This window comes from Melanaphis sacchari, unplaced genomic scaffold (assembly GCF_002803265.2).
Source record: "Melanaphis sacchari strain LSU unplaced genomic scaffold, SCAv2.0 Contig85_pilon_pilon, whole genome shotgun sequence".
NCBI lineage: Eukaryota > Metazoa > Arthropoda > Insecta > Hemiptera > Aphididae > Melanaphis > Melanaphis sacchari.
In genome coordinates, this window is record NW_020271605.1 from 1371813 (window position 1) to 1390660 (window position 18848).

The window sequence follows — 18848 nt, forward strand, 5'->3', positions numbered from 1 at the left end:
AAATAACTTTTAATTTTAAATATCTAACTAAAAATTAGTAGTGGCTAGTGGAGAAAAAAATGTTTGTACAATTTTCTTCAATTAAACCCAATATTAAGAATATTTGTGCAATAAAAAGCAATTTCATTTATCTCATTAAAATTAAAATTTAGTCTAATTAAAGTAATTTAAGTATTATTATTATTTTTATTTTTATTTTAACGTATTTTTTTAATTAAATACTTTTAGGCTTTTAGACATTGTTACTTTAAATGTATTGTAAATAATCCTAAAAAAAGCTAAAAAGCTAAAAAAAAAATAAAGGTTCCATGATAAAAGTGGACATCAAAAAAGGTTCCACGGATAAAAAAGTCTATGAAACGCAACCATTCTCAAGAATGTAAACAACTCAGTAACACAGTACTTAATAAATAGCAGAGTATAGGGCGTTGTTCGAATGAAATTTTATCTAGATGATTATTTAGATAATATTTTATTCGAATAATTATAGTTGAAAATTATTCGAATAAAAATTGTTAGTCTAAATTATTTAAATTCATTAAATTTCAAAAAAAGTTACTCGGATAATTTTCGATTATTTTATTTGAATCAACATAGTTGATAATTAAAAAAAAAAACACATATTAAAAATAATAACTGGCATTGTATTTTAAGCTTTACGATTGTAAATTGTATTTTATTCGGAACAAATCCAAAAATATTATAAATAAAACAAATATGTATCAATAGAAGAAAGAATTAGATATGTTCTTTTTTTAATCATATTTTAATAATAATTATAATATTTTTTTTTTTTTAACTTTATTTTAAAACATACAATCTGTAATTTAAATTTACAATAAGCATGTATGCTGATGTACATTGAATTGACATGCGACGCGTGAAAAAAGAAGCCACCCAATAGCAACACTTTATAACAGAAGTTAGTTTAATTTATAGTTTTTTTTTATTAAAATTATTTTTTTTTCCTCTTTATTAATTTTGGTTTAGATCACGACACCATCTTCTCTTTAATCTACGCGGAGGATTGCCAGGAATGGTGTCAGAGTTTAGTGCTGATATTAAGGGATTAGGGTGGTTGGTTAGCTTTTTACAATAATTTAACAATATTATAATATGAATAATATTTAATAATAACTAATAATAAGTTTCGTAATAATTACAACAATAATAAATAGTATTAACTATTAAATAATTAAAACAAAAATGAAAATAAATAAATAAAAGCCGAAAATTATAAAATTTTACACAACTCTACTAAAAAGATATAGTAGTAATTTTATGACGAATTGGTAAGGACATAGCGCTCTAATTGCAATAATTATTATAAGTTATAAGTTATAACCAATGAATAATGGTGAGAAAGCTAATGCCAGTGTATGGCTGCTAGAGCGCGGTATATAAACTAACTTTAACTTATTAATGTTATTACCACGATAAACACTAAACTGCCACATATTTATATGGCTAAATCACAATAGTTCATATCTTCATATTTTTCCTTTCCTCACTCAATTTTCAGTTACCGCGGCAGTCATAATATTTAATTACAATCGACGTTATATTTTATATACGGTTAATACGATTTATTCGATTAGTGGCAATAGCCAATAAGTGATCATTAGTATGTGAAATTCTATCGAAGATCCACTTGTTCTTGCACGCATTACAAATTTTCACGACGCGTTGATGGACATTACTTAATAATTAATATGTTGTGTACAATTAAAGATAAAAAAAAAAAAAAAATGTTACGAACAAATAAATAATATTTCAATGTTGATTGTTGATTCAATCTCTCTTTGCAAATCAATTTTTATTCTATGATTCCGATCGCTCCAATCTCCAATGATGTGAATTGAAAATTGAAAACAGATTTAAACATCTTCTATGTATGATTAGAACTTTTTCATTTATTTATTCAAAGAAGCGTATATGTAAAGTATTTAAATGCTTTATAGTTGTTTAACTATAAAGATAAGAAATATTCAAAACTATATTTTTTTTTTTTTTTTAATTTTTTTTTATTTCAACTGAAAATTATATAAAAAACGCAATTGTGTATAAGTTATAATGGGTTATAACTTATAAATATACAAACTAAAAGTTATTGGGTATTTTTAGGATAAGACAGTATATTTTAATGTAAAAATATCGGTGTGTCTTTTGACTTTTCTAATAAATTAAAACGAGTAATTTATTATCTAAATAAAATTAATTTTCTTGTTATGATAATACATGTACTTATGTGTTATTACAATCTACTGTCAGAATTTTTATGTCATGTGCCGTGAGCTCATACTATGACAACAATAAGATTCTTTTTTAAATATTAAACTGTATACAAAATCGTAAGATTTTGCAAATATATATTTATTTTTATTTAAAAAAAATATTGTATAGGTATTTTTAAATAAAATTAAAGTATGTTGTGAATGTAAGTTTTACAATTATTTATTTCTAGGTTTTGACTAGGTGAATGAAATGTACAACTTAATTTTAGTAGGTATATTAACTATATTTTTACGAAGGCTGGGATTTTGATGTAAAGGCATATTTTTTTCTGGTGTTTTGAAACGTTGATCCGTAAGTATAAAATATGTTTTGGTTGATACTGATAATTATTCATTTTTTTTTTTTTTTTTTTTTGATAAAATTAACCTAAAATACACTCGTAGGGCATTTTCTAAGTTTTTAGATCTATGACTCAAGATTTTATTTTAATTAATATTTAATTAATTTACGTTTATAATTTATTCATTATTGGTTTTAAAATATTAAGTATTACAATATTAAAATATTAATAATGCATAAGTGGCTTATAAAAAAAAAAAAATTGAACCAGCTACATCTACTGTTACAACTCGTTACAATCATACTAATTTTGACATGCCTGTAGAAGTGTAAAAAGCATACTAGCGTTGAAAATAATATAAAAATAAAATGAATACTTGTTTTGAAAAAATTAGTGAAAAATAAAGAGACCCCCGCGGAACTCTAAGTTGAATATAAAGTGTGTAATACGAAAAAATATATATATTAGACTTAGTCTTTGGTTCTATAATAATATATAAAAAAAATTTAGTAAGTTAAATTTCCTTAAACGTCTTGTGTTTAATAGGTACATTTGTATATCACTATTATTTCAAACGTCTACGATTTACCAATCGCAATGATTAAGTCACTTTTTAGTTTTTTCCGATAAGTAGAATGTTAACAACACGCTTTTCAAAAGAACATTTTTCTTTGAAATTAAAAATGTATGTTGTGGTTTCAAAAAATAAAAAGCTTTAATATTTAACTTTATAATAATACGTCATATCAACACAATATAAGTCAGACATCAGTTAGTCACGACTTACGAACGGTATGTAGAATGTAATAAAAATTATTAATACATTAATAATGAATAATACATTTATCTACATCGTGGCCAGGAAAATACTATAGAGATGAGAGGTATAACCATAAAATATTCTATGGTATAACTGTATAAGTATTATAGAAATAGATTTTATGACTTGTAGGTATAGGTACCTAATAATATGAGGTTTGTAAGATACTCGTTATCAATCATTATCACCTTATCATTAACGATGTTCGGTGTTGATAAGTGACCTCGTGGTTATGTTTAGTGTTTATCATTTTCAAATTTTCACATGAATTGTGAGTTTTTTTTTTGACATTAGCAGTTTAAGTTTTATGTGTTTAACGTAATTTTACCAAAATGAAACCTCACCGGCATAAAGAATATAATAGATTCAAGGTAAGAACACTGAATAGTAATTACTAGTTCAGTTTAATATTTTTATTTACAATAAATATACAATAAATTATAAAACATTGTTATATTCATATTATTAATATTATTTATAATTCTAACCATATTATAATAAATATTTAATATTTTGTTTTGACCTTTAGTTTCAACCATTCAGTGAGAGAATATCAGAAATTGATGTTGATGTGTTTCATCGTGTTGGGCATAGCAATGAAAATTTTGATGATACTCAAAAAACTCGATTTTCCCAGGCCATTGAACGATGGAATGATTTAAACAGATCTGAGAGTTATAATCAATTATGCACTAATTTAAAGCAATCACAATTAGAAAGCTTACCACAACTCTTAGCAAGAAAACATGAAATATCACAAGTTTTATTTAAATACATGGACGATTCTGATCCACTTTCAATTCAAGCTGCACTCGAGTAAGACTTGACTAATATTTTTTATTTCATTTACTGATTTTACTTTTTGGTATAATAATATAATGGTATTCTTATTTAAAAGGTTTGTTGTTGCTTTTGCTCAAGACTTACAACAAGAATTCTATGAATATTTTCCTGAGTTTTTAAGACTATGTATAAAACTATTACGGACAAAAGACGCTGAACAAATAGAGTGGTCATTTACTTGTTTAGCTTATTTATTTAAATTTTTATGGCGTTTAATTGTACGTGATATCAAACCCGTATTTGATTGTATTGTCTTGTTGCTTGGAGATGACCAACCACCTTATGTCAATGATTTTGCAGCAGAAAGTTTTTCATTCGTAGCCAGGAAAGTAAAAGACAAAAAATTTTTTTTAAAAATGGTTTTAAAAAATTTAAAACATAAGCGAGATGTAAGATATATTGTTTAAAAAAATTATAATATTTTATACCTATGTATTTAAATAATTTGATTTATTTCAGAGTATTTATGGTTGTTCGAAACTTCTTTTTGAAGTAATCAAAGGTATGGCTGGTGGCTTACATTCTTGTGCAGATTTCTTTTTACCGGTTTATTTAAATTCTCTTGCTGACACTGATATATCATATAAAATACTGAATGATGTATTGAACATGTTATTTGATAATATTCTTGGACATGTTGAACCTAAGAAGAGTACACTTATATGGACAATACTTAAGGTATTTAATATACAATAAAATATATTTTCATATATTTTTTTTTAATGTTGAATATTTTTTTTATTTTAGAAAACAACATCTGATTTTTTAACTAATTATAATAACAATCAAAACGAAAGGACTATTGACAATTTAAATCAGGCTTTGATTCTTTGTCATCGATTTATAGCTCATAAAAATGGATCATGTATTCAAAATTTGACTGAAGTATTTGAATGGGTATTTGATTATTTGAATCATGCACCCCAGCTAGCTCAGGATCATTTACATACTTTAAGTTCTATTGTAAGCACACTCTGCCTATCAAGTATTGGGCTGCCATCATATCAATCTAATGCTTTAATTGAAAAAGTAAGTAATATATATTATATATATGTTACGGCAAAAGCCAAAATCGGGCAAAACGCGAATTGCCCACAATCCTTGGGCAAAATGTCATATTTCGGCTTTTGACCGGGCAAACCTAGTTATGACCAACATCATTTGGGCAAAACCGCCAAAACCGTATACTGACTTTCATCGTAAGGACAAAACCGTAGAGTTTTAAATATGTTCGCTAATATTATTGCACAAATTTAATAATTATAAAATAAGTATTATTGCACAAATATAATTAAATAAACTTAATTAATATATTTAAACCTCACTTGAGTCAAACTGTAGCGTTTTAAATTTTGTGTAGTTCTAATATGTGTAGCAACAAATAAACAAAAATATTATTTTTTTATTATTATATTCAATTATATCTGTACAATATTTTATGATTATTATTTTTTTGTATTTAATATTAGTGGTTATTTTAAACGCTACAATTTGACTCAAGTGAGGTTTAAATATATTAATTAAGTTTATTTAATTATATTTGTGCAATAATACTTATTTTATAATTATTAAATTTGTGCAATAATATTAGCGAACGTATTTAAAACTCTACGGTTTTGTCCTTACGATGAAAGTCAGTATACGGTTTTGGCGGTTTTGCCCAAATAATGTTGGTCATAACTAGGTTTGCCCAGTCAAAAGCCGAAATATGACATTTTGCCCAAGGATTGTGGGCAATTCGCGTTTTGCCCGGGCATTTCTGAGGTTTGTCCGATTTTGGCTCTTGCCCGTAACATATATATATATAAAGTTTCAATAAATTTATGTATTTTAATTTTCAGGTTATGTCTCTAAAAAATATCAACATTTTGGTAGCATTTACTGAGCAAATGTACACTTATATAAATTTTGAGCTTTCAATTATTCCAAAATTTTTAAATTTTGTTGCTGAACTTATAAATGGAAATCAAGAAATACCCAAATCTATAGTTGTTTGCTTATCTAGATATTTAAATGATAATTCTCCACTGAGATCCTATGGTTATGATAAATGGAAGATTAATTACAAAAATACACTTTATGGAAGGTAAAACATAATTTAATATAATATATTATCTTCTCCGATCAAGAAACCTTATTTCATTTCATTTGTTATTTATTAAGTTAGGCAGTTCACTAACTTTTAAGATTTAATAATAATTGAATCTAAAAGTTAAGCTACATATTATCATATTAATTTAATTAATTGTGATAATAATTTTTTGATTATTTTTTTTCAGACATAATGACAGCGAAATAATTGGGAACTACATTCTTAAATATTTAGACAATATTCAAATTAGCGATTGTGATGCTGACGATGTTCCATGTTATCTGATTTTACTTCAGCACTTTTGTCATAATGAAAAAAATTCTACAAAAGTTTTAAGAAATTTATTTGAATTAACAACAAAAGAATTGGAAAATGCTGATGTCATAAATCTTTTTTCTTATCTCAACATTGTTGAAACAATTATGAGACTTAAAGAAAATTTTAATGATTGGTTTGCTTTACATGAATTAATACCCAAACTAAATTTACTTCTAGATAATAAATTTGGATGTTGTGCTTTAGTATTGGAAATAATCCATGTTTTGATTTTAAATTTACAAATTCAAATTAGTGATAACTACATCAAGGATTTAGAAAATAAACTTATTGATTTATTGTCATCACCATATCATCAAGTACGTCTTACAAGTTGTAAAATATTAGTATTAATAAATTCACCTACACATCCACATCTCATGGAAAAAAATAGCCTATTTAAATTATTAGAATCTGTAGAAATTGTACCAGTTTCATTAAATGAATATCGCGCACGCCTTTTACGTATTCAACATTTAGATAATAATGATACATTTCTAAATACATACAAAACAGTTGAAGATGCATCAGAAATTGCTGTGAAATTCCTTTTAGGCAATCTACACATCAATTTCAGACCAATATGGGATCCAGTTGTCAAGTTAATAGTATCACATGCTAAAGCATCAAAGACATTTTGGCCTGTATATGAAAAACAACTTGAGTTGAGTGTCAAACATGACAATTATGTTATCAAACCTGCTGAACCAAAAAAAGAATTTACAAGTAACATTTATTTTTGAATATTGTTTTTGGCTCCAATTTTATAGTTATAAATTTTTCAGGTGACTTTATTTCTGAACGTTATAATAAGTTGAATAATACTACAGAACGTGTAGATATAAATAATTATAGAATTTTATTGTGGAACAGTATGGTGAATTTTGGAGATCTAATAGAATTTAAAAATAAAGATATTGTAATACATTTTCTAAATTTTATTAGGTGAATTGTTAATATATTTATTTTGCTTTAAATTATTAAATTGCTTTTAAAGTAATAAGTTATTAATACATTTCATTAATTTAGATCTGAGTATATGCAGAGTAATTCAGAATTAGCAAATAGTTGGAATATAAAACAAAATACAGATGAAAATAATCTTGAAACTGATATTGAAGATAATTTAAATGAAACCAGTTCTGAAGAACTTATTAATTCAAATAAATCTCTTACCAAGTATTATCTATTTTCTGATCATTTATATTGTATATAAAGTTTGATGGTATCGTATAATTTATTTATTTATCTTTTTTTCAGATTATTATTGTCTTATTTAAAATTAATGTCAACTTTTCGTAATCCAAAAGGCATGTATAAAGAGTCTGAAGTGTTTGATGTTTATTTAAGTCTTCTTTCAAACAAAAACGCTGAAATACAAAAAGCCGCTTTTGACTGTTTATTAACATATAAACAAAAACATGTTACTCCTTACAAGTAAGATAAATAAAACTTGTATTTTAACTATTTATTGTTTTACGAAATACAAATTATTTTTTATGTATATTAAATTTAAATTTTCAAATTTTTGTTTGACAGGGAAAACCTTTATAAATTAATCGATGAAAAATCATTCAAGGCTGAATTAGTAATGTTTAGAGTAGACTCAGAGAGTGAAGCGATATTGTCAGACCATCGACCACTATTAATGCCCCTAATAATGAGGTAAATACTAAATATTAATGTAATTTATTTATTTTTAAATATACATTTTATCAAATTTTTTTTTTTTTATATAATACTTTCTTGTTTGTTATACATTATTATTTTACAAATATTTATATTTTAGAATTATTTATGGTAAATTATTGGGTGGAGGTGGGCCTAAGTCAGGTAGCAAGTGTTCTGGACAAAATCGACGAACTGCTATTATGCGTTTTCTTGTGGGTTGTGAAGAGCGTGAACTCATTGTTTTCATGCAAATGGTATTCAGAGTGCTCAACTGTCAAGTTCAATGTAAGATGTAGTAATAGTATTTAATTGAACTTTTTTATACATTTTTTTTTATTTTTAGTTTCAGAATGTCCTTTAGAAATGACGCGCCATGTAGTAAATACTCTTGATTTGGAACATGTCCTTCCACCTAGACGTCTACTATCTTCAGTTAACATGTGTGCTGTTATATTAAAGCAATGTGGAGCATTATCAGGCACAGATGGTCTTTATTACATGCTGAGAGTTATGTTGTGTGTTGGTGCTAATATAAAAGCTATGTTGATGCATCGTTCTTCTGTACATTCTGGTTACTTAAGTACTATATCTAAAGTTCGAGTTACCACAATTGAAACTTTAACAACATTCTTTCAACATTTCGAAAATTTCTCATGGAATAAAAGTTTTTTGGACTCTGTATTTGAAATATTTATTGAACCATCATTGAGTAAAATGCCAGTTGAATGTTTACAACATCCTACTCCTTTAATGAAATTGTTAGTTGTTTGGAGCCAAATACCTAGGTAATTATTAATATTTCACCATAAACTATGAAATTATAAGATTAATTTTAATTATACATTTTATATATTTTTTTTTACATTATATTGTTACTTTATAACAATTATTAGTTAAAGACTATATTAAATTAATTGTTTTTAGATACTATTGTTTATTGGGGTATCCTATAAATAATTTAACACCAATAGAAATTTTAGTAAATATATTAATATCAGACAAGACTCATGGTGGAGTAAAAAAAATTATTCTTGAAATTATCGATAGATTATTAACTTTTGACGGAACTTATAATGATGCTATGGATGTTGATGTTCCAGCTCTTGACATACCTCTTCCTTCATTGCCTTTAGAGTATGAAGGTAACATCTAAATCTTTAAAAATACATTTATTTTATATAGTTATGTTATTAATTAAATTTTGTTGTTGACAGATGTTTTGAATGTTGGTTCTCGTTTATTATATCATTACCTTCCAACTATTCTTAAATATTTATACAATGAGTTATCAAAAAAGAGAGGCGTTGGCCTTGCATCAATTGAAATGTCTATATTAACTAGAGCTTCAGAACTAGTACGAGATCAACAATCAAGTTCAAATTTACTGTCTTTATTGTTTCCAGTTTTATTGAAAAAAGCTACCAGTGATGATATGGCTATTGCTCCATTATTTGCTACTGTCAACTGTTTGGTAGCAAATGTTGATGATGTTGGATCATTGCCAAGACAGTTAGCCACGCTTTATGGTACTGTTGTTGGACAACATAGTAGAAATATGCTACTTGAATTCACTAAAATCATTGCTATGAAGAGTCCGTAAGTAATTTGTTTGTCTTAAGAAAAACAATTAGTTCATTGATATTTATACACTCAGTACCTCGTTTCTCACAATAGTACCTAAATTTGTTATGCTTTAATAGAATATTTTATTTAATAGGAATAGTAACATACATTGTAATATATTAAATGATTTAAATGCTTGGGATAAGCGGCATTTGGATCAACCAGATTTTGATTGTAGAATGAATGCATTAAAAAAAATTAAAGTTCTGTTGGATAGTAACGATGTGTCTGTTGAATTTGGCGCATTTGTGATTTATAATTGCTTTTATATTTTTAACAATGTGAGTAATAAAAAATAATGTGTTCAAGAACTAATCATATTCTGAAATTACTTAAATACATTTTAAAATTAATATTGTTTGTAGGTAAATGATATCGGCCTTAGAGATACTGCTAGTACATGTTTAAAAAATATTAGTTGTTATCTTTGCTTAAAATATGCAAAACAATCACCTGAACGGACATTTATTCTGGATTCTGTTTTGTTGCCATCAATACGTAATGGGATTCAAGGATCTAAAGAATTGGTTCAGTATGAATCAATTTCACTATTAGGACATTTGGTTTGTTAATTATATACTTAATAACGTCTATTTGTTTATAATTATTATAAATTTATATCTACCATTTATTTTTTTTATTAGTCAAGAAAATGTGCCCATGTTCATTTTGTATTTAATGATTTACAACCTTTGTCTAATGAAACTGATCTGGAAGGTGACTTCTTTGAGAATATTCAACATTTACAAACTTATCGAAAAGTAAAAGCTTTACATAGGTAAGTAAATTTAATTTATATTTCATAGCAATTTATAGTTTTGTTTTAGCTATATTTAACAGTGTTTATAAAAATAATATTATTTTATTTTGTGATATTTATGTTTATTATTATTTAGATTCTGTGAAATTATGAAAAAGAGTTACCATTGTCCAAGACCTAAAACAATTGTACATTACCTTTTGCCATTAGCTAATCAATTTTTATGCTCTCAAAAATACTCTGCTAAAAATAGTCTTGTTGATGCTGCTATTGATGTAAGATTGATAGATTTATTTTATAATTAACTTAAACTAAAAATATCTTCACTCTGAACATAAGTTTTAATTATAATAATCTTACAGGCTGTTACTACAATGAGTCGTATACTTCCGTGGCAACAATATGAAACTCTACTGAAACTTTATTTAAATAAAATGCGCCAGTCAATTGATTTCCAAAAGCAAACAGTGCGAATTGTGTCAGGGATATTGGACTCGTTTCATTTTGATTTATCACGAACAGCTGAAAGAGAATCTATGATTATAGAGAATTTAACTCCAGTAAAGAAAATCAAAGACACTTCTGAAAATGTAACACAAAATAATGAAACCGATAATGAAATACAAGACAATGTTGAAAATAAAATGGAAGTAGATGATGACATCGACAATGTTGTTGATGATGATGATGATGATGATGATAAAAATGAAAATAATGAGACTAATGAATTAATTTTAGAAAAAATTCATGTTTTATGTCCATCAACAGCAATAAAAATTACTAAAGCAATTTCAGTAGGATTATTACCTCAACTCAATAAAAATCTAGCGCAGTATTCAGAATCTGATCGTAGTCATAAAATTAATAGAAAACAAGCAGAATATGACAAAGAAGAAATGGAAATGTTGAAAATTCCAGTTGCACTTGCTGTTGTAAAATTATTAAAAAAGTTACCAAAAATTATGTTGGAAGAAAATCTACAAAGTGTCTTTATGAAACTATGTACATTTTTGAAGTCTCGTTTAGAGAGTGTGAGGCGTGTGACCCGTGAAACTTTACAAAACATTATGGTAACACTCGGTACAAGTTATATGAGCATGCTTTTAAATGAAATGACTGCGTTATTAACTCAAGGTTTCCAAGTTCATGTTCTTATTTATACAATCCATGCAATTTTTGTATCATTAAGTGAACGTTTTGAAAAAGGCCATATGGATAGTTGTCTACCCTATATTTTAGAGGTAAATTAACAATTTCATACTTATTACTTACAATATATCGTTGAGAATATTTTAAAATTAATAAAATATTTACTTTAAATGTATTATGTATTTGTTATGTACTTATTTACTACTGGTGATCATAAATTTACAATTTTATATTGTATTAAAAATTTTAATCTATGATACTTAACTACAGGTTGTCAAGGTAGATTTATTTGGTTCAAGTTCTGATGAAAAAGAAGTTACAAAAATTGCAGGAAAAACTGTTGAAGCTAGAGGTAACAAGAGTTATAACACTTTACATATTGCAGCAGAATTTGTAACGGAAAAAAGTTTGATTAATATAATTATGCCATTTAAAGAAGTGCGTACTAAAAATAAAATTATAATTTAAATTTTAAGTTTCAGTCAATTTAATTTCTATCTGTTACTTAGGTATTGTTTTCAACATTATCATTTAAAAGTATCAGAAAATGTAATGAAAGTTTACGACATATTGTCACTGGATTGGTTGATAATAAATTTATCAAGACTGAATGCCTATTAGAGTTTGCATATGGCACAGTATCTCAAAGTATTCCCGCATTAAATGAAAATTCTAAACAAGAAGTAAATAAAAAAGAAATACTCAAGAAACCAGATTCGTTTATTATTCCTCAGGGTAATCATTTTGGTATTATTTTATTGAAAAACAAAATAGGTATAATTATGTTTTCATTGTAGAACCAAAACGTACTTCTATACCATTTGATAGAACTGTGTGTGCTCGTACAAATGCCCATGAACTTGTTCAATTTGGCTTGAGTTTATTCCAATTTATGTTAAAACGTGAAATGCTGAAAAGTGCTGCTTTTTCACCTTTTGTTGATCCGTTTGTTTCACTAGTAATGGATTCCCTTAAATCTCAACACATAAAGGTATATTGCAGTTGCATGAATTCAATAGCATTTAATATTTCAATTATGATTATTTTTTTATAATAAATTTATTTACAAAATTAGCTTATTACATTATCTCTTCAATGTTTGACCTGGCTCTTAAAACGAGATTTACCATCTGTGAAGGAAAACATTAAATCAATTTCAGAATGTCTGTTTGAGATTATACACAAATATGCAACTGGTCAAAATTGCACTGGAGACAATGCTGAACTTGTTATGTCTGCATTTAAGGTGAACTATTATTTTTTTTTTTTGTGTGTGTTTAAATATCTATTATTTCAGTATCTTATATAAACTTGTATGGTTGTTTAATTATTAGACACTTTCGACGTTTATTCGGGAAGTTAAATACTATAGGCTTAGTGATGATCAATTACGCCAATCAGTTTTATACGCAGAACAAGAACTATCAACTGTTGAAGATGGAGGTTGTACTGTAACTACAACATTCACACTTATTAAAGCATTACTTAGCCGTAAACATAATTGTCCTGAACTCAAAGAACTTATGACCCATGTTGCAAAAGCTAGTATTACTTGTGAACGTGATGCTGTTCGTACTCAAGCACGTCAAACATTTTATCAATACTTGATGGATTATCCTATTGGGAAAGCTTTAAATGGGCATATTCAGTTCTTCCTATCACAACTAGAATATGAAGTCCAAAATGGACGTGAATCCGCTTTGGAAATGATAACTTTACTAATTAAAACCTTGCCGCCTGTAAGTTTAATGCATTTATCATGTAGTTTTTTTACAGGTAGATTTTTATGATAAAAATATTTTGTAAATTTTAGGATGTATTAAGAAGTCATAGTTCGGCTATGTTTATATCACTTGGTGCTCAAATGGTTAATGACAGTGTAGCATCATGTCGTAAAAGTGCAGCAGAAGCAATTACCATTATGTTAGGAAAATTGACCAAAAATATTATATCTACACTGTATGAAATAACACTGACTTGGTTACAGGGAGCTAAAGTAATGACTAAAAACATAAATTAATTCATACCATACATTTTATAAAAATTTGATTTTTTGTTTTTAGATTATCCATAGACAATTGGGTGCTCAGTTAATAAGTTTATTTGTTAATGCTGAAGGTGAAGAATTCAATAGTAGAATAAAAACAACATTGCCACTTTTATGCAAATATTTAAAACGTACTGTTATTTTAAATGGACCTGGTCGTTTTGTTCGAATTCACACACCTGTTGAGAGTGACCAAGATTTAGATCACCTGTTATTTCAATGTCTTCAAACTTGTGTTAATATTGCCAACACTTGTCCTAGTATATTTACTAAATCGCATTTAAATGAACAAATCATGAATATAGCGAGTTAGTTATTATTTATTTATATTAAACATAAAATAGTAGTTTTCAATGTTTAAATATTCAATATATAACTGTATTTTAGTGTCATGTCAAGAATTATTACGAGACGACCATGAATGGGTAAGATTAGGGGCTCTTCAATTTTTAAAGAAATATTTATCATCAGTAGATGCCAAGACAGTTGCTCTATGTGCGTCAAAAAAAATTGATAAAGAAGAAAAGAGATTTTTGTACTCAAATGCTCGGCAGAGTGTAAAGAGTCTATGTTTAGATCTTGTTGATCAAATAATTCCAGGACATGAAATACTAGAAGATGTATTAAAAGATGTAAATATTTTAATTTCTAACTTAAAAAAAAAATTTATGATTAACAGTTTTATAAATGTTTCAATATTTTAACCATTATGTTTGTTTTATAGACAATGGAAAATCTTTTATTTTTATCTGATATCTTGAAACTTGTACAGTCCAAGAAAGTAAAAGATGATAAAAATGAACTTTCTTTAGGGTGGTTATTAAAAAATTTAAATAAACTTGTTTATATAGAAGTATCAAAATATCCCCAACACAACACTGTGGTAATTGTTATTTATAATTAATTTATATAGTATTTGAATTGCTTTTTATTTTTTGTGTTATATGGTTTAGAGAAAAGCAGTTTTTAAATACTATGGTGCCTTGTCTGCTCGATTGGAACGTTCAAAGTTGATATCAGTATTAAAAATAATTTTAAAACCACTTATTCGTGAGCTTTCGACCACTGATGATGCTAGTATAGATAATAGACGAATTGCTAAATCTGCATCAATTATTGTTAAGAAAAAATGTGGACCTGAAACATATAATGAGAATTGTTCTATCATTCAACGAAATCTTAATGCTAGAAGGGCATTAAGAAAAAAGGCATCTTTACTCCAAGTGAGTTATGATTACAATTCAATTCTATCTTACTTCTATAACACACATATTTATAATATACTACTACTACTACTACTACTACTCGTAAGCGCTACAGGCCATATTTATAATATATATATTAAATTATATATTCATGTATTGCAGTCTTGTTAAGTATGCTTTTATAGTGTTTAGAATACTTTTCAAATTAAGTTTTTGGTAATAATTTTAAATACCTACTTGGAAATGTGTATATTTGAAAATTGAATACCATTATGTAAATGCCTTTTAAAATTGTTTTTTGATAATTATATTATTTTATTAATAATTAAAACTAAATTATAAATCATTTATTGAAATATTTATTAAAAATAAATTAAACTATTTAATTATTAATAAAAGTATTTAAGAATTAAAATATTACAAATTTTTAATGATACTTAAATGTTATTAGTAATTAATAATTAAAAAATTAATTTTCTTAACATTAAGTAAAATTAAAAAAAGTATGCAAGATTTTACAAGATTGATGTATTCTATGTATGAATTTATTTATTTATATTTAATACAAATGCTTATAGTGTTAAATGTATGTATAACAAACGTTGTGGATTAAAAAATTATTGATTTGTTTAGGTTGTTACTGATCCTGAATTAGCTTCCAAGAGAAAAATTGCTAAACAAGCAAAAAAGAAAGGAAATAAAAAGAGAAAAATGGAAAAACTTAAACAAAAAACAATTATGACACGAATAAAAAAAGATTTAGATTTAGAAGAGTATTGTTAATTTTAAATTTATTATTATGTTTAATAAATGTAAACATTGAACTCATGATATTTTCTAACTTGTAACCTTGAACTAGTTGAACTTATAAAAAAATTAAGAAACATCTTTTTTATAGAACAAATTTACAGACTTTTAAGAGTAAACAATTTATAATTTATATAGTATAATAGAAATAGTAAGTATGATCATTACAAGTAAGTAGTGGAAAATGTTAATCACTTAACATGTTAACTGCTAGAACTGTATAACATAAAAGCATTTTTTTGGCGACAGTGATCATACCTTGTTATTAATGTTATTACTTATTATTTATTGCAGTCTATTATAAATCATAATAATCAAATTAATTTGTAAATATAAATATTTTCTTTAGCATTGGATTAATAATGAATATTTTTTATGATGGCGTTTGGATAAAGATTTGGTTAAAATATTGTATTAGAACCCTTAAACAAATTATTTTATATGTATTTAAAAATCAAATATTATCATTTAATAAGTAAAAAATAATAACTTGTATCATTTTAGAACGATATTGAAAATAGAACACGACTCTAAGAAAAACATCCATGGCATGTGTCACATGACAGTCCTTAAATTGACATATTTTATTATATTAAACAATTAAATATGCTTAACTTAAATAAAGTTACATAATTTGGTTTCATTTAAGAAGTTAATGATATTTTTGTTTAATAGTAAGTTTGTTTATAATGCATCTCCTAACTGTTATGATTGGTATATGGTGATTATTTTTTATATTTTCAGCATTATGTTAAAATGACATGCTTAACTATATAAAATGTTTTAGTTTTTTTTTTTTATTACAATACAGTGAACTGTTATTTTTTAATTTTAAGTCATTTTTTAGGTTATTTTATGAAGAGTACTTAATCTAGATAAATCATTTTATGAAATGTTTCTCATTATTTAAAAAATTATAACATCATAAATATTTCGAAATGGTTATTATACAAAAAAAGATATAGTAGAATAGGTAGTGTTATTTTTTTAATTTATGAATAAAAATCAGTTTCATATTAATAATATTCAATTTTAAGTATCACTTTATCTATCTGTGTAGATTTTTTATGATTGGAAATTTACGGAACATTTGCACTTATAGGTATTCAAAACTTTATAAAATCTAATGAACCGTGATTTCTTTTTATCAAATCTACATTGAGCAAAAATAAGTGTGTGATTATATATATATAGGTATCTTATATACTTTATAGTAAATATTTTTACTTAAGTTTCTCTAAAGAAAAGTTTTAAAACTTAAAAGGACTTTCATACTTTTTTTTTCTAATATTTCAAAACACGGGTCTATCGAATTATACATACCTACATCTCTTCAAAGAGACGTTGAAATGAATGTATTATTGAAACATTTAAGTGTATAAAAATACAGAATATTACTGCAAAGCGCAAGCATATAATAATATTATTATTAATCGTCTATAGTTGAATAAAAGTGGGGTTGGAGATCAATGCGTTTAGCACTTGTGCTTTATGAACATGAATTTGAGAATTTGAAAATGTTTTGCAACGACATTAATTAATTATACAAAACTGAAGACATTTCAATGGACCTTGACAATTATAAATAAATATCACTGAATATTATATTTTTATTGGTAGGTATACAATGTCATTATGATAATTTTTATGATTAGAATAATGTAACTAGCTACAAGTGTACCTAAATATGTTACGAGCAATTTTGAATACCAGACAATTTAATACTGCCCGAGCAATGTGAATCGTGAACCATAAAAATTTTTATTAACAGACTTATTTTTTTTTTTTATGTTAAATTTTAATTTTATTATAACCTATGTATAATAATTTATAATTAATTTAATATATTTATAAATATAAAATACGATAATTTAGATAAATACATACATTGTTTAAAATAAAAATAAAATAATTATTAATTTTATTAGATCTTACCATATTCGAATATTTTAAGACTATAATAACAATAAAAATAATTGTTATATAATATTGATGGAATGACAAAAACTACAACTGTAGGTATAGCAGGAACCAATTTACGATTTGTAAAGAAAAATGTGTGCTGTTCGAAGACGTATCAATTAATTCGACTTCATTGCGAAAAGCGCAGCCCACTCCTTTTCTAATTTAGGACAGAGATATAATTGGTGCACTTGTACTCAGGGCTGCATAACAAATAAATGCAAGTATAGAAAAGTAGACAGACTATATAATTTTAAGTGTCATGCTTCTAAATCTTGTGCAAATAAACAGGTAATGATAAAATTATGATCTATAATAAAAATAATTTAATGATAATATTTGTTAATTTATTTTTTTATTCTATCAAAATATTCGTAATATTATGAATTATGTCTTATGATATATGAATAAAATCAATAATCATGGTTTAAAAAAAAAAAAAAAAAAAAATCAATACTATAAAATATTATAAATAAGTAATAATAAAATTATAATTTATGATGAAAATAAAAAATAATATTATTAATTAATTAAAAAAGAAATTCGTGGTTCACAATTTTACATTCCCGGGCTGGACCACATTGATCGGGTAATGTATACATTGCTCGGTATTTCAAGTTGCCCGTAATATATACACTTGTGTAACTTTGTATTTGTGGTCATTTGTACCTTGAAAAAAATATAACAAATTATACAAATATTTGTTACGGACGTACAAACTTTGATGATAAACAATACAGAAGACGCTACATGAAGCACAAAAACAATAAAAATATGACAGGTACATTAATGTTGTGACTATTTTAAAACAATAAATGATTAAAAACCTTTTTTTATTTTTATTATTATTACTATCGTTTTATTATTTATTTTGTAATATAAACAAGTAAGCAAAAAGAAGCTTTATACTGGATGTTATTACATTTTAAAAGCTTACGTTATTAAATAAAAACGAATTCATCAGTTTGTAAGGGTTTAT

The 18848-nt window shown here is 25.4% G+C and overlaps 1 protein-coding gene across 1 annotated transcript; it reads left to right on the forward strand.

The window, feature by feature from the left end:
• The first annotated feature begins 3727 nt into the window (after window positions 1-3727).
• LOC112602326 (small subunit processome component 20 homolog) lies at window positions 3728-16195 on the forward strand. The gene is made up of 31 exons (XM_025350348.1): window positions 3728-3766; window positions 3925-4211; window positions 4294-4627; window positions 4698-4916; window positions 4986-5267; window positions 6080-6324; window positions 6518-7371; window positions 7431-7590; window positions 7675-7824; window positions 7906-8082; window positions 8185-8310; window positions 8435-8601; window positions 8660-9101; window positions 9241-9458; window positions 9531-9912; window positions 10034-10220; window positions 10305-10502; window positions 10584-10717; window positions 10836-10974; window positions 11062-11940; window positions 12119-12286; window positions 12358-12583; window positions 12646-12839; window positions 12924-13094; window positions 13183-13587; window positions 13662-13844; window positions 13912-14203; window positions 14283-14527; window positions 14620-14778; window positions 14849-15118; window positions 15734-16195. Exons 1-31 carry the CDS (start codon window positions 3728-3730, stop codon window positions 15881-15883), a joined length of 8082 nt encoding a protein of 2693 aa, XP_025206133.1. The 3' UTR covers window positions 15884-16195.
• Window positions 16196-18848: the final 2653 nt, after the last annotated feature.

Coding starts and splice junctions, on each gene's coding strand:
- LOC112602326 (XM_025350348.1), top strand. CDS start 3,728: ATGAAACCTCACCGGCATAAAGAATATAATAGATTCAAG. Junction 8,083..8,184: donor AAACATGTTACTCCTTACAA/GTAAGATAAATA, acceptor TTTGTTTGACAG/GGAAAACCTTTATAAATTAA. Junction 12,840..12,923: donor TTAAATCTCAACACATAAAG/GTATATTGCAGT, acceptor TTACAAAATTAG/CTTATTACATTATCTCTTCA.